Below are 15409 nucleotides of genomic sequence, written 5' to 3' on the forward strand. Positions count from 1 at the left end.
CCCGTGCACCCCCCCGATCTGCACACGCACACACCCCCTTTGAGCGTGTCCCTTGCACACGCACCCCCGCAGACCCCCACCCCAGTGCCCCCCCCCCCCGCACCCACCCCCCTTTTGCACCGACACACGCGCACACCCTTGCACACGCGTGTAGCCCTGTTGCACGCACACCCGTACGCCCCTTTGCGTGTGTGGGTGCACACACAACGCACACGTAGCCCCCTGCGCACACACCTACACACCCCTTAAGCACCCGCCGCATGCACACGCGCACGCACCCACCCACCCCCTTGCACACACACGCACACGCACACGCTTGTTTTGCACGCACGCACACGTGTGCGCACACCCTTGTGCACACGCGTGCAAACACACCCCCTTGCACGCACCCCCCCTTGCACGCACACCCCCCATGCACACGCGTGCAAACACACCCCCTTGCACGCACAGCCCCCCACGCACACCCCTTGCACGCACCCCCCCCCTTGCACACCCAACTACCCCTTGCACGCTCCCACCCACCCATTTGCACGCACACCCCCATCAGCACCCCTTGCCCGGGTGGGCGCAGGGCACCTCCTCACCGGGATCCCCTCCTGGGGACACCCCCCCGCCCACGCCCGTACCCCACGCGTGTTCGTGGGTCAGGCCCTGGCCACCACCCCCCGCCCACAGACACCCCACCCCCCCCCTCCCCGCAGCAGCGGTGCACGGGCCCCGCGGCCCCCCCGGCAACAGCTCTGGGCCCCGGGGAGCGCAGATTAATCATTAATTAGCAGCCGCCGCCGGGCCCGTGGCCCCGTGGCCCCACGCGGAAGTCCCGCCGCGCGGTTCGCGGGGGGGTGGGGTGGGGGGGGTGGCACCGGAGCCCGGCGTGGGGGACAGGCCAGGGTGTACCTCGGGTGACACCCAGGGTGGGGTGTCCCACAACACCCTCACTGGGTACCAGCACCCACCACCACAGGGATGGGTGCTGAGGTTCTGCCTGCGCCTCGCCCTGCCCCGGGTCGGATCCTGCCCATGCTGGGGGTCCTTGGGTCAGACCCTGCCCATGCTGGGGGTCCCTGGGCTGGATCTTGGCCATACTGGGACTCTCTGGGCCAGATCCTGCCCATACTGGGACTCTCTGGGCCAGATCCTGCCCATACTGGGACTCCACGGAACAGATCCTGGCCCTCCTGGAGCTCTCTGGGATGGATCCTGGCCAAGCTGGGGACCTCTGGGCCGGATCCTGACCCCGCTGGGGATCCCAGGGTCAGACCCTGACCCTGCTGGGGGGTCCCTGGACCCGATCTTGGCCAATACTGGGACTCCCCGGACCAGATCCTGCCCATACTGGGACTCCCCGGCCCAGATCCTGCCCATATTGGGGCTCCCTGAGCCGGATCCTGGCCATGTTGGGGGTCCCCGGACCGGATCCTGCCCATACTGGGACTCCCCGGGCCCGATCCTGCCCATACTGGGACTCCTCAGGACAATCCTTGGCCACGCAGGAGCTCTCTTAGGCCAGGCCCTGTCCACGCTAAACCTCCCTGGGCCCGATCCTGCCCATGCCTTGGGTCCCTGGGTCGGACCTTGACCCTCCCCGGGCCTGATCCTGCCCATGCCGGGGTTTCCCGGGACGGATCCCGGTCACCCCGCCGCCCCTCTCCCCGGGACCGCCGCAGCCCCCGCCCATCGCTCCGGGCCGGGCGGTGCAGTGATGCTGCAGCACCGCGGCACCGGGGAAGGATCCGACCGTCCCCGTGGGCACGGAGGGGACACGGGGCGTGGGGCGAGTGTGCGGGTGGGCTGCTCGCCCTCCCCCTTCGCCCCTCGAGCCCCCCCCCGCGCGGTCCCGCCTGCCCCACGCGGGGTTATATGGGGGTAGTTACTCCCCCGTGGGGGGGTAGATACCCCCGGGGGGAGGGCGGTAGATACCCCCGGGGGGAGTGGGGGGGCACGGCGGCCGCGGGACCGGTGCCGGTGGGATGCGGACGGCGGGGCTCGGGGCTCCCGCATCCCCCGAACACGCGTGGGAACGGAGGTGACGGCTCCGGGGCTCTTCTTTCCCGGTGCCGCCCGGACCGTCTCTTCAGCACCGCGGGTTGCGGGTAGGGTCTATCCCCGGTCGCCTCCCCCGGTGGCTGCCCGGCTGCGGGGGCGCGGACCGGACGCCACGGGGATGGGCGCGGGGGCGGGCAGGCGGGGGCGGGGACGGCCGGGACGCCCCGGCGGCCCCGTGTGATGCGGAGCGCGGCAGTGGCGGCGGCGGCGACGCGGCCCTTCCCGGTGGAGCGCCGCGGTCCGGTGCGGGGCGGCCCCGCCGGGATCCCGGGGCCTCCGGTGGGTGCCGCCGGGCATGTCCGCCCCGGCACAGTCCGCCGCTCCCGGCTCCTTCCAGGTGAGAGGACCGGAGCCTTTTTGGCAGCCGCGGGCCCGGTGCGGCCCGTTTCGGTTCTGCCCGCAGCGCTGGGGGCCGCCCGGTGCCAGCGTAACGGCGGGGCCGCGCCGCCCGGTGCCGCCCGGTGCTCACCGGCCGCCCCCGCCGCTCCCCCCGCAGAGCCCCCGGAGGCTCCCGAAGCGCAAGAGCCGCTTCAAGCGCTCGGACGGCAGCACCTCGTCCGACACCACCTCCAGCATCCTCCGCAGGCAGGTGAGCGGGCCGGCACCGGCACCGGCACCGGCACCGGCACCGGGGCGGGGCAGCCCCGCCAGTCCCGGTCCCCCACCCTCACCGCGGTTCGTTCCCGGGGGCAGCGGCGCTGCGGCTCCGCATTAAGGCACGGACCTGGGCGGGGAGCGGCCGAGCTCTCCCGTCCCAACCCCCGCACCGGGGAAAACCGGGCGGCCGTCCCCGCCCCGCCGTTCCCCCGGGGACCGGGGCTGGGCGCCGGCACCGGGCGCCGGTGGCATCGCAACAGCCGCTCCCCGAGGCTAAAAATAGCGAGTGCTGCGTCAGGGCCGGGCCGGCCGCCGGGCACCGGCACTGCGGCGCCGGGGGGGGGTGGGGGGCGGCCCCGGGGAAACTGAGGCAGCGGAGGAGGAACGGGGCTTTGGGGAGGGGGGGGGGGTGTCCGCTGTGCCGCCTCGCCCGGTCCATCAGCCGGCACCGGGCCGTCTCCCTGCGTTGCCCGGGAGGGGGGGGGGGGTCACGAACCGCCCACCTCCGCCGCCCCCCACCCGCCTGCTCCGGTTCACCCCGGCCTGACCGGCGCCCCCCCCCCCCCCCCCCCCCGCTCCGGCCGCCGGCGGGGGAGCGGATACCGGGGCGGCCCCGGGAAGGGCAGGGGGTTCCGGTAGGGGCGGCCCCGGGAGGGGGGCGCAGAACGGCCCGAGCATCCCGTTTCCCTCTTAGGGTAGCACCTGCCCCTCCCGGTAAACCCCCCGGTACTCCCGGGGACCCCCACCGTCCCGGTCCCGCACCCAGCGCGGCCCCTTCAGCACCTCGGAGAGGGCCCGGCCCGGCCCCGCCGCGCTGCCCGGTACCGGGGCCGGTGCCCGGTCGGTGCCCAGTGCCGGTACCCACGGCCGATCCCACCGCTACCCTGAGCCCCCTCCCCACCAAGCGCTGCCCCGCGGCCCCCGGTCCGGACCGGAACCATCCCGGACCGGTCCCTCCGGTGCCCGTCCCGCTGCGCGTTAACGGGGCGGGCCGGACCGGTCCCCCGGGGCCCGTCGCTGCCCCCCTCCTCGGGGGCGGGGGGGGTGGGGGGGGGGGGGGCGCGGCGGGGGGGCGGGAGCGGCTCCGGCCCCGCCGCAGGGCTCGCCCTGCAGACGGGGCTGCTACCGGCTCGGGGCAGGACGGGGGCCGCCGCCGCACCGGAGCATGGAGGTACCCCCGGGGGAACCCCCCCCCACCCCCACCGCCGCCGCCCCGGGGACACCCCCCCCCCCCCTCTCCCCGCCGGGAGCTGCCCTCTTTGCAAACTCCCCCCCCCCCCCCCCCCAACCCCGCTCCCCCGGGAGATGCCCCGGTGCCCCGTCCCGGTGCATCACACCGGGACCGCTCGGGCCCCGCGGCTGCTAGTGCAGCCCCCCCCCCCCCCCCCGACCCCCCCCCCACCGTGGGTCCAACCGGAGAGGGACCGGAGCCCACCGCTAGCCCCGGGAAAGGCGAAGCGCGACCCCCAAAGCCCCCCCCCTACACACCCCCCCCCTTCCCAAGCTGAGCCGGCGGGGGCGGCTCCGTGAGCCCCGGGGGGGGGGGGCGGCGGGAGGCGGAGGCGGGGAGGGGCGGGGAGGGGCGGCGGCGGAGCGGGCAGGGCCAGCCGGAGCCCGAGCCGCAGCCGGAGCCGGTGCCGGTACCGGAGTCGGGCGGGGGGGGGGCGTTGGGGGGGGGGGGCACGGGCGGCTCGGCTCGGCTCGCCCCGTCTATGTCGTTTTCTGACTCCAGCGCTACCTTCCTGCTCAACGAGGTACCGGCCCCGGTACCGGGAGGGGGGAGTGGGGGGGTGGGGGGGGTGGGAGTCGTGCCCGGGGGCCTGCGGTCGCGGGGGGAGCTGCACCCCCCCGGGGGTGGGGTGCGGTGATTGCGCACTGGGGGCGGCCGGTGGGGGGGGGGGGGGGGGGTTGGCTGTGCCCGGTGCGGGGGGGGGGGCTGTGCCGCCCCCCGGCCCTTTGTTCTTCTTCGCCGCCGCCGGTCTCGGCCCCCCCCCCGGCAGGTGCCACCGGGACCGGGCTGGGGCGGTGGGGGGGGGGGGGAAGAGGATCCCGACCCCCATGCGGGGGCTGATGCTTCGGGCCGGGGGCTGCATGGGGGGGTCGTGCTGGGGGGGGGGGGGGGAAGCGCTGGAGATGCTGTATTGGGGATGCTGGGGGGGGGGGGGAAGATGGTCGGGGGGGGGGCAGTGACGATGCTGGGGGGGGGTGCTGTGCTGGGGAGGCCATGTTGGGGGGGGGGGGCCAAGCTGGGAAACCATATTGCCTGCGTTGGGGTGGGGGGGCCCAGGCCCCCCCCCAGTGTGAGCGAGGTGGGATGTACAGGGTGGGGGGCTCCGTGTGCGGTGGGGGGGGGGGGGGGCAGTGCTGGCCAGCGTCGCTGAGAGCAGCCCAGCAGGGCCTGGGGGGGGGCTTGAGGGGGGTCGGGGGGGGGGGGGGGCTCAGCCACGTCCAGGGACCTATAAATATTTCACCGCAGCTTCTGCGCCTGTTCCGGGCGCAGCAGGCGACGGGTAATTACCGCTGGGGTGGGGGGGAGCCTGGGGGGGGGCCCTCACTAAGCACCTGCCAGGGATCGGAGGGTGGGGGGGCGGCAGCAGCAGGCCCACATCCCTGGGGGGACAGGGAATCCTACCTCCAGCCCGACCCTCCCTGGGGGTGTGGGGGTCTCCCCTCGTGGCTCCCCCCCCCCCCCCCCCCCCCCCAGGACACAGAGGCTGCACCCCAAGACAACCATGCTGGGTGATGGCACCCATGTTTACCCAGCTTGATGCCACCATGGACACCCCAAAAACCAGAAAGGGCTGTGGGCCGGTGGTCAGCGGTATCCCCTCCCTGGGCTGGATATTGCCTCAGGGTTAGATCCCTCTTTGTTGGGGGGTTCCCACAGCCCCCTCCCCCCCCCCCCCGGCACTCAATCGTGTCCCCCCCAGGGCTCGGCGGACTCCTACACCAGCCGCCCGTCCCTGGACTCCGACGTGTCCCTGGACGAGGACCGTGAGGGTGCCCGGCGCGAGGTGGAGAGCCAAGCCCAGCAGCAGCTCGAGAGGGCCAAGGTACCGTGGTGGGGGACCCCCCCCCCCCCCTCCTTGGGGTAGGGCCTGGGGGGTGCTGACACCGTGTGTGTCCCCCCCACCTCCCTATTCCCAGCACAAGCCGGTCGCCTTCGCTGTACGCACCAATGTCAGCTACTGCGGGGCGCTGGATGAGGAGTGCCCGGTGCAGGGAGCCGCCATCAATTTTGAAGCCAAAGATTTCCTGCACATCAAGGAGGTGAGTTGGGGTGCTGGGGGGGGGAGTGGACAGGGCCAGGGACACCTCCCCCCCCCCCCCCCCCCCAGCCTCACCCCTACCCTACCCTCACCCAGAAATACAGCAATGACTGGTGGATTGGGCGCCTAGTGAAGGAGGGGGGGGACATCGCCTTCATCCCCAGCCCCCAGCGCCTGGAAGCCATGAGGCTCAAGCAGGAGCAGAAAGCCAGGTAGGGACCGGACACCCCCCAATCCTCCCTGGACCCCCCAACACTCGCTCACCCCCCTTTTCCCCCAGGAGAGCTGGCAACGCTTCAGGCCTCGGTGACAGTGGGAATCGGCGATCGCCTCCCCCCTCTTTAGGTAAGGGCAGGTCCTGGCCCAGGAGGATCTGGGGGTGTCCTGGGGGGGGGGGTGTCCCCCCCCCTTTGCTGTCACCAATCTTTGTCTCTTCTCTCCTCTTCCCAAGCCAAGCAGAAGCAGAAGCAGGTGAGTCCACGGGGCAGGGCTGTGCCCTGGGGCAGGGGGAGATGGGGAGGGGGCTGCAGGCAGGACTGAACGCAGCCGCTTCTGGGATGGAGAGGGTGGGAGCAGACACCCCCCCCCCCTCTGCTCCCGGTTATGGGGCTGAGGGGGTGTCCAGGATGCTGGGGTTCTCTGGAATAGGCTCATTGACCCCATCCTCCCTGGGGATGGGAGCACAGGGTGCTGACACAACGCCCTGTCGTGTGTGTGTCCCCCCCCCCCCCCGCAGACACAGCACATCCCACCCTACGATGTGGTCCCCTCCATGCGGCCTGTGGTGCTGGTGGGGCCCTCGCTGAAAGGATACGAGGTATGAGGGGGCTACAGGGTGGGAGGCCAGTGGGGGGGGGGGACACACACACACGACCATATCGCTGTGACCCCAGCATGGTGGCTTGAGCCCCTCGTCCCCTCCCTGCCCGTCCTGTGCCGGTGACGGGCAGATGGCGGGGCTGAGGGCTGCTGGCAGGGTGCCGGGCGGCTGCCACCTCCCTGCCGGTACCATCTGCCGCCGGCTCACCGTGGGCTTACCGGGCTGGCGGCCCCACCGGCAGGTCACCGACATGATGCAGAAAGCCCTCTTCGACTTCCTCAAGCACAGATTTGATGGCAGGTGAGACCCCCTCCCCAGACTCCCCCCCCCCCCCCCCCCCATCCCATCCCATGGCCCAGGGGGGTACCCAGGTCCCCACCGCCATCCCTCTGCCCCCCCCAGGATCTCCATCACCCACATCACAGCTGACCTCTCCCTGGCCAAGCGCTCCATCCTCAACAACCTGGGCAAGCAGGCCATCCTGGAGCGCTCCACCACCCGCTCCAGCATCGGTGAGGGGCCAGGCTCACCCCAGGGTGCAAGGACCCCCCCCAGGGGCCAACCCAGCCTGACATGTCCCCAATGTGTCCCCCCTCCAGCCGAGGTGCAGAGCGAGATCGAGCGCATCTTCGAGCTGGCCAAGTCCCTGCAGCTGGTGGTGCTGGACGCCGACACCATCAACCACCCGGCCCAGCTGGCCAAGACCTCTCTGGCACCCATCATCGTCTACGTCAAGGTGTCCTCGCCCAAGGTGAGGGGTGACCGCGGTTCTGGGGCGGGGGGGGGGGGGGGCTCCGGCTGCCCCCTTTGGTGCCGTCACCCTCGTCTCCCCTCCCCAGGTCCTGCAGCGGCTCATCAAGTCCCGGGGCAAGTCCCAGGTGAAGCACCTCAACGTGCAGATGATGGCGGCCGACAAGCTGGTGCAGTGTCCCCCGGTGAGCCGGCAGGTCCCCCCACCCTAGGGATGCCTGGGGGAGACCCCAAGCCACCCCTGACCCCTCTCGCCTGTCCCCCCCAGGAGCTCTTCGATGTGATCCTGGATGAGAACCAGCTGGAGGACGCCTGCGAGCACCTGGCCGAGTACCTGGAGGTGTACTGGCGCGCCACGCACCACCCGCCGCATGCCCCCCACGCCGTGCCCTCGCCCACTGGCCTCCCGGGCCTGCAGGTACCCTCCAGAGCCCCCCTCCCCAGTCCCTGTGGGCAGCCGGCACAGGGGTACACGGTCCAGGGTGCAGCCCCCCCAGCACCGTCCCCAAAGTCCCATCCCTACCCGCAGAGTCAGCAGCTGCTGGGGGAGCGGGGGGAGCACTCGCCGCTGGAGCACGACAGCTTAATGCCATCGGATGAGGCGGGGGAGACCTCGCCCCAGCCCTGGGGGGCTGCATCCCAGCGCAGCTCCAGGCATCTGGAAGAGGAGGAGTACGCGGACCCCTACCCCGACCTCTACCAGCCCCACCGGCACCACAACAGCGGGCTGCAGGGCCCCGGCGCGCCGGATCGCCAAACCGAGCGCAACCACGACAGGAACTGGCAGCGCAGCCGGCCCTGGGCCAAGGACAGCTATTAGGGGTGGGGAGGCAGGGGGACACGGCTGGGAACCGGTCCCCCCACCCCGGGCGCTCCCCGCCTCACCCCAGCCCCGTGCTGGGGGTGCTCAGACAATCTCCCTCTCTTGGGGAACTCCTCCGCACTGGCAGCTTCCTCGCGCCCGGCCCCCCGGGCACGTCTTCAGCCATAAGCACAGGGGGGGCTGGCAGCCAGGATGCCCCAGGACCCCACCCCAGCTCCTGGGGACCTGGGGGCAGCCACACGCCTTCTCCCTGCCTCAGTTTCCCTGCCTGGCCCCCGCATCGCAGGCTGTCTCATTCCCCGCAGGGCAGCTGTCATAAACAGAGGGTGCCTCTCCCTGAAAAGACCTGTGGGCCAGGTAACGGGGAGAGGGGAAGACAGTTTTAGCAGTGTCCCCCATCCCACGCAGACCCGAGGAAGAAGGGGAAGGTGCCTGCTCCCCCCTCCCCAGGGCTTGACTTGCCCCCTCCCCTGCCCCTGCATGGGACCCCCAGGAGGAGGGGGCCACACCAGTAGCTTCGCTCTGCACCGATTTCTCCCTGCCCCAGTCACCGCAGCCAAACCGCTTCCTCCCCGGGGGAACGGGGGGACAGAGAGGGGCGGCCGGACCCTGCATGGTGGGGGGGGGGAGGGCCGCTCCACGCCTGCACTCGCTGTCCCGTCCCCATCGCCCCCCTCCCCGCGTAGCCGTCACCGCACGTCACCGCACAGTCCTGTAAATATGGCACCCGCTGCCCTTGGCTGGGGGCTGCTCGGCAGAGGGTCCTGGCACTGGGCCGAGCCCCCCCGCCACGGGGCCCTTTGCAGGGAGCCGGCCTGAGCTGGCAGGGGTGGGGGACGGGTGGGGGCCACAGATTTGTTATAATTTCTTTTGTAGAAAGCACTGATTTCCCTGTAACCGGTTTCAGAAACACAAGAGTGCTCGGAGGCGCCTGTGTCTGTGTCTCTGGTGGGGGGGGGGACAGGGGACACTACGGCACACAGGGACACTAGGCTGGGAGAGGGGGAAACCGTGCTGGTGGGTGTTAGCACCCAAAGGCTCTTCCCTTAGGGACACTGCTAGCTCCTGACACCTCTGGGAGTGCTGGAGGGTGCTGAGAGAATGCACCCAGGGGCTGGCGGCGCTGCAGGAAGGGAGAAGGCAAGGAGGCGACGTCCGGCAACGCAGCTGCAGGTTTATTCCTGCAGCCTGGAGTTTCAGCTAAAAAAGGGATGAAGTGAACACAGCTCCTGGGACAGCACTGCCTAAAAACCAGCACATGAAGCCCAGCACCAGCCCAGTCCCAGTAGCAGGTGGGCAGGGAGGAATCTGTCCCCAAACAAGCCTCTGGCAGCTCCACCGGTCTGTGGGGAAGGCAGGGAGGGGGACTGGGAGAACAGGGGGGACGTTTTGGGACAGTCCCAGCCCCAGACTCTGCTGTTGGCAGTCCTGGCTGCACAGGGGTCTGGGTGTCTGCAAAAAGAGCGGCCAGAAAAGTCCTGGCAGCCCCCAGCCCCATTGGTCCCATCGTCCCCAAAGGGGTGACCAAGAGGGGCACACCAGCCCCAGGGACTCAGGCGAAGATGGTTTCCTCCCGCCGCTTCTTGGTGAGGATGGTACCAGGCTTGTGCTGGGCGTCGGGGTGGTTGGCCAGCTCGGGTGGGCAGGAGGACACCGGGCTTTCCAGGATGGCCTGCTTCAGGTCGTAGAAGACGGTAGAGTCCTCCTTGGTGAGGAAGGTGATGGCTACGCCGCTCTTCCCCGCTCGGCCTGTCCGCCCGATGCGGTGGATGTAATCTGCAGGGGGGCAGTGGGGTCAGGCAGGGCCTCGGCACAGGCAGCACTGAGGCCAGGCAGCCCCTGCCACATCCCGTAGACCCCCGGCCGGGCCCCGACTCACCCTCGATGTTCTTGGCCATGTCGTAATTGACAACCATGGAGACGTCGTGGATGTCGATACCACGTCCAGCCACGTCGGTGGCCACCAGGATATCCTTGGCCCCGGCTTTCAGGTTGGAGAGAGCAAACTCACGCTGCTCCTGGCCTTTGCCGCCATGCAGGGTGCAGGCATTGTACTGTGGAACAAAGTGGGGGTTAGCCGGAGTCCAGCAGCGCCCAGAGCCGTGTTGCAGGGTCCCCACGGGGGGATGTGGGTGCAGGGGCTTGGGACGACCCCCACCCACCACAGCCAAAGTTGAGGGGCTCCAACCCAGCCCAGACTCACCCCCATCTTCTCCAGGGACTTCGCCAGCACATCGCAGCCCTTCTTCTGGTTGACGAAGATGATGATGGGTGGGTCGAAGCCCTGCTCCAGGATGGCTAACAGCTTCTTCCTGTGGGGGGGGAGGAGGACAGTTGGGCAAGGGGAGGCTGAGGTGCACCACAGGAGCCCCTCTGTTCTCCAGAGTCCCCCTCCCAGAGCTCCGTCACCCTCAACTGCCCCAGACCATCCCCCAAGACTCAGCCTCCCCATTCCAGTCTGCCCCAGCAGCCCCCTCCACACCTCTTCTCTGACTCCGACATGAGGAAGACCTTCTGCTCCACCCGCTCGTGAGGTTTGCCAGCAGAGCCGATGTAGACCACGGCCGGACGACGGAGGTAGCTGCGGGCCAGACGCTCCACCGCTGGTGGCATGGTGGCTGTGAACATGACGGTCTGCAAGAAAACAGGACAGTGAGTGACATCCCCCGTGGGGCAGGAACACAGCTGCCGCTCCCTTGGCTTGTTCTCCAAAGCCCCGGGTCATCCCCTCTCCAGCCTGTGGACTGTGCTCAGCCCCCTGGAAGCACCCACACCACTGCCCTGGGTCTCCTGCCTGCACCCACCTGTCTGTACTTGTGCTTTCCCGACTCAAAGTTAGCCAACATCTTCTCGGGGTCCTCGGCCTCGTCGGTGTCGGGTTTTTGGTTGGTGACGGGCATGTGCTCCAGGATCTTCTGCACGTCAGGCTCGAAACCCATGTCAATCATGCGATCTGCCTCGTCCAGCACCACATAAGTGCAGCGGCTCAACACCAGGTACCGATTCTCCAGCACGTCAATGAGACGCCCTGGTGTAGCGATGACGATCTGGGAGGTCAGAAGAGTTGTTGACCACAGCCTGGGGCTAAACTTCCCCCCCCAGATCCCCCTACTGTCCTCCCCAGGGACTAACACTCACCTCACAGCCCATGCGAAGGCGGAAGCCTTGGTCCTCACGGGAGATGCCTCCAATCACGGCCACCGTGCGGATGCCCAGAGGCTTCCCAAACTTGATAGTTTCCTCCTCAATCTGCTGGGCCAGCTCTCGCGTGGGTGCCAGGATGATGGCGTAGGGACCCTGGTCTGACTCCTCAATCCTGCGGTGTGGCAAGGCACGACCACGTCATCCACGGTGCCATGGTCCCCCCCACCACCGCAGCGTCATCCTCCCCGCCCTGCCCCGTCCCACCTACCGATCGATCTTGGGCAGGGTGGTGATCCACACCAGCAACGGGATGAGGAAAGCCGCGGTTTTGCCACTGCCGGTTTCGGCCACGCCGATGATGTCGCGGTTCTGCAAGCCGATGGGGATCGCCTGGCGCTGGATGGGGGTGGGCTCCTGCAGAGGGGGGGGGCAGGTTGGGAGCAGAACTTCCCCTCCTCGCCCCCCCCAAACACCTGACCCCCAAAAAACAACCTTTTTCCCCTGCCTCCAGCTCTCCAAAGGGCTGTCAGAGTCTGCTGGCAGCAGCCCCCCTCCCCGTGCCCACCTTGTAGCCACACTTGTCGATGACCTCCAGGATGTGGGGGGGCAGGGAAGAGTCTTTCCAAGAGCGGATAGGGTTGGGGATCTTGCCCCCCTTGGTGGTGATGCTGTAGTCCTCACGGAAGATGCGCCAGTCCCTGTCTGTCATCTCGTCCAGCTTCTTCTGGGACCAGTGCCGGTCATCCCAGCGCTGCTTGGCCTCCTTCTTCCGCAGCTTCCGCAGCCGGGCCCTGGGTGGGGGCAAGGAGGGGACAGGGCTCACCCTGTGCCTCTGGGGAGGCTGGAATCATTCTGCCACCCATCCGAAGGACGTGCTGCAGCCCAAAGCCACCCCCCAAGCTCTGCATCCCAGCCAAGCAGAGCCGACAAATACCCTGAGCACTTCTCAGCACCCTCTCAAGCTCCCCCCAGGCACGCTTACTCCTCCTGCTCCTTCTCCTCCAGTGTCCGCCTCTTCTCCATCAGGTCACCATAGAAGCGCGACTGTTCCCGTTTCTGCTGCTTCAGATCAATCCCCGCAATAAAGCCCCGGCCCAGCAGCTGCACTTGGTGCCGCTCCTTGTACCTAGAGTGGGATGGGAGCGTCAAGGGTAGGGCTGGGGCTGCCCTGCACCCCCAGGGGCACCCCCAGCCCCAGGTGCACCCCATCACTCACAGAGGGTTGTAATCAATGGATGTGTCTTCTGACGCATCCCACTCGAAGACGAACTTGCGGTCATTCAGGTGCCGCGTGCGTCTCCGCTTCTTCACTCCTCCTAGGTAACGTTCCTGTGGGAGGAGGAGGATCAGTGGGGAAGGAACCCTGGCCCCCTGGTCCCTCACCACACTAGCCCGGCCCCTAGTGCTACCTTGATGGCGTGGAGCTCTTTGCTCTTGTCTTTCTCCTCCCGGATCTTCTGCCTGCCCTCCTCATCCTCTGTGCCATTGGTCTCCCGCTCCATGCGCTCACGGCGCTCCCTGCGCTCACGCTCCTGGGGGTCTTCTGGGGAGCAGGGGAAGGATCTCAGAGCCAAGCAACACCCCTTCCAGGGCTGGGGGCCCTCTAGGGGGTCCTGCCCCAGCACCTCACAGCCAGGCAGACCACGGGTGGGGACAACACCTTACCCAGCATCTTCCTCCCCATCTCCTGGAACTGCTTCCTCTTCTTTCTTTCCTCCTCCAGCAGCCGCTGTCGCTCCTCCACCTCTTGCTGCCGCCGCCGCAAGGCCTCGGCCTCCCGCTCCGCCTTGGACAGGAACTTGGGCTGGGACAGAACAGGATAAGGCTCACACCGGGCCTGGCCGCGACCCCCTCGCTGCCGGGGCTGCCGCAGGACAGGACTGCCCCCTCAAACATCCATCCCGTACTGCACGCGTGGTATGGGAGAGCCCCAACACAGACAGAAGGCTTCTGCTCCTACCTTGGCTTCTGCCTCCTCTTCAGCCTTCTTCTTAGCCAGCAGCTCCTCCAAGGACAGGGGCTGGGCCTGTGAATGTGGGGTTGGACTGTTAGCAGCCCCCAACGGGGACCTTTTGCCTCACCAGAGTGATCCCCCCGCAGGGAGCTGTTCCCAGCCAAGCCCCCTCTGCCCCCTCCTCACCTTCTCCTTTTTCAGCGCATTCTCCTCCTCCTCCTCTGCTTTCCGCAAGTCCCTCTCCTTCCGGGACTTTGAATCCTTGCCCCTGCTTGGGGACAAGCTTCCCAGCAAAACAAAGCGGAATCAGGCACTGAACACAGCCCCAGGGTCACCCCGTCCCCACCAACTGAGGGAATCCTGCTCTCACCCAGGACAATACTTCTTACAGAGAACAGCCCTGGGGTGCTTATGGGAGAGCAGGAACACCCTGAAAAGAGAGGGGACTGACCTCGACCGCTTCCTGTCCTTGTCCCGCCGGTGCCCATCCTTCTCCCGGTCCCGGTCCTTCTTGGTCCGGTCCCGGTCACGCTCTTTGTGCCGGCGATCCCTGCAGAACGGGGCAGTGACAGCATGGCCCCAGGCCATCCACTCGTGCCCAGCCCTTTGTAGGGCCGTTATGGACAGACAAGAGTAAGAGCACTTTTCCCTAAAAAGCTGGGGAGTCCCCTTTAACACCCCTCACCTCTCTGTCGACTTGGACCGGGAGCGGGACCGCGAACGGCTGCCTCGTCTCCTGTCCCGGGACCGGTGCCGCTTCCTGTCCTTGGAGGGGGAACTCTTGCGGTCCCGGTCACGATCCCGGTCACGATCCCGGTCCCTGTCTGGGGAGCGGGAGCGCTTCCTCTCCTCCTTGGCAGGGGACGCGTCCCGGTCCTTCTTGTCTGCCAGTTCTCCAGCCATCTGTGGGGAAGAGGATCAGACAGAGCAGAGAACGGGGGAGGACCCCGGGAGGGAATCGGGAGGGCTGGGGGACCCAGGGCCGGGGGAGCAAGAGACCTGAAGAGGGAGTGGGAAGGGCTGGGGACCCCGGGAGGGAGCGGGGAGGACTTGGGGGACCCGGGGTGGGGGCGGAGGGGAATCCGGGGACGGCTGGGGGACCCGGGGGTGGTGGTGCAGGAGACCTGGTGGGGAGGGAGCGGGAAGGGCTGGGGGACCCCGGGAGGGTGCAAGGGGGGGGCTCAGGGGGACCCGGGGAGGGCTGGGGGAACCCGGGATGGAGCGGGGGGGCTCAGAGGGGACCCGTGGAGGGCTGGGAGACCCAGGAAGGGCGCCGAGGAACCCCGGGTGGAAGCGGGTAAGGCTAGAGGATCCGGAGGACCGGGAATCCAGGCCGTGCCCGGGTGCAGCCCGGTGACGCGGTAGCGGGATCCTCCAGCCCCTCGGACCCGCGGGGGTCCCCAGTACCTTCCTGCGGGAGAACCCAACGGCCGTAGGAGCCCGACACCCCCCGACCCGCCCCAACCCCAGGCCCGCTCTCACCGCGGCCGCCCGCAGGCCCAGGCCTCAGCACCGCCCCGCCGCCATGTCCGCCGGCCGCCGCGGGGCACGCCGGGAAAGCGAGGCGGCTCCCCCTCCCCGCCGGAACTACAATTCCCAGCAAGCCCCGCGCCTCACGGATCCCTCCGCCGCGCAGCGCCCCTGACCCCCTGAACCCCCAAACCTCCGCAATGACCCCCCCCTCCCAGCCTCACGCAGGATTTTCCCCCCCTCCTCATATCCCCACGTCCCCCACGGCGTCGTGCGAGACCCCCACACCCCCCCAGCCCCCAAGTTGGGGGGGGGGGGGGGGGGGGGTGTCCAGGCAGAGCCAGGGAAGGGCTGGGGGCAGCAGGAAAAAAAAAAGGGGGGGGTGCTTATGGGGTGCCCAGGGAGGCACCCAACAGCACCCCACACCCCAGGGACTTTGGCCTCTGCATCACCACCCGTGGGTGACAGCACAGGCACACGTCAGTGTCACTGTCACCCTTCCCCGCTGGCACCAGTAACGCAGGAGGGACCCCACC

The 15409-nt window shown here is 69.1% G+C and overlaps 2 protein-coding genes across 5 annotated transcripts; one reads left to right on the forward strand and one right to left on the reverse strand.

The window, feature by feature from the left end:
* Positions 1–855: 855 nt before the first annotated feature.
* CACNB3 (calcium voltage-gated channel auxiliary subunit beta 3) lies at positions 856–9335 on the forward strand. Of its 3 annotated transcripts, XM_049818546.1 has the most exons (14): positions 856–2383; positions 2543–2635; positions 5574–5696; positions 5791–5913; positions 6009–6124; positions 6193–6257; positions 6364–6383; positions 6649–6729; positions 6974–7032; positions 7135–7244; positions 7332–7483; positions 7572–7667; positions 7751–7900; positions 8012–9335. In XM_049818546.1, the coding sequence occupies exons 1-14, from the start codon at positions 2342–2344 to the stop codon at positions 8300–8302; spliced, it is 1521 nt and encodes a 506-aa protein (XP_049674503.1). In that variant the 5' UTR covers positions 856–2341; the 3' UTR covers positions 8303–9335. The 3 variants fall into 3 exon arrangements, with proteins under 3 accessions (XP_049674503.1, XP_049674505.1, XP_049674504.1); XM_049818548.1 differs by lacking the exons at positions 856–2383; positions 2543–2635 and adding an exon at positions 3762–3814 and having other exon boundaries at positions 8012–9334; XM_049818547.1 differs by lacking the exons at positions 856–2383; positions 2543–2635 and adding an exon at positions 4301–4397 and having other exon boundaries at positions 8012–9334.
* Positions 9336–9459: 124 nt separating this feature from the next.
* DDX23 (DEAD-box helicase 23) lies at positions 9460–14956 on the reverse strand. Of its 2 annotated transcripts, none has more exons than XM_049818545.1 (17): positions 14886–14956; positions 14089–14306; positions 13855–13953; positions 13590–13686; positions 13410–13475; positions 13115–13253; positions 12859–12989; positions 12666–12778; positions 12432–12575; positions 12015–12240; positions 11718–11863; positions 11444–11621; positions 11110–11352; positions 10788–10939; positions 10509–10617; positions 10185–10359; positions 9460–10081 (listed from the first exon to the last, which is right to left on the reverse strand). In XM_049818545.1, the coding sequence occupies exons 2-17, from the start codon at positions 14304–14306 to the stop codon at positions 9858–9860; spliced, it is 2460 nt and encodes an 819-aa protein (XP_049674502.1). In that variant the 5' UTR covers positions 14886–14956; the 3' UTR covers positions 9460–9857. The 2 variants fall into 2 exon arrangements, with proteins under 2 accessions (XP_049674502.1, XP_049674501.1); XM_049818544.1 differs by having other exon boundaries at positions 12859–12992.
* Between the last annotated feature and the right edge of the window lie 453 nt (positions 14957–15409).

The sequence above is a fragment of the Accipiter gentilis genome, chromosome 16 (assembly GCF_929443795.1).
Source record: "Accipiter gentilis chromosome 16, bAccGen1.1, whole genome shotgun sequence".
Taxonomy (NCBI): Eukaryota; Metazoa; Chordata; class Aves; order Accipitriformes; family Accipitridae; genus Astur; species Astur gentilis.

Coding starts and splice junctions, on each gene's coding strand:
- CACNB3 (XM_049818546.1), top strand. CDS start 2,342: ATGTCCGCCCCGGCACAGTCCGCCGCTCCCGGCTCCTTCCAG. Junction 7,668..7,750: donor AGCTGGTGCAGTGTCCCCCG/GTGAGCCGGCAG, acceptor TGTCCCCCCCAG/GAGCTCTTCGATGTGATCCT. Junction 7,901..8,011: donor CTGGCCTCCCGGGCCTGCAG/GTACCCTCCAGA, acceptor CCCTACCCGCAG/AGTCAGCAGCTGCTGGGGGA.
- DDX23 (XM_049818544.1), bottom strand. CDS start 14,306: ATGGCTGGAGAACTGGCAGACAAGAAGGACCGGGACGCGTCCCCTGCC. Junction 12,779..12,858: donor AAGAGCTCCACGCCATCAAG/GTAGCACTAGGG, acceptor CTCCTCCCACAG/GAACGTTACCTAGGAGGAGT. Junction 12,241..12,431: donor GAGGAGAAGGAGCAGGAGGA/GTAAGCGTGCCT, acceptor GCCCCCACCCAG/GGCCCGGCTGCGGAAGCTGC.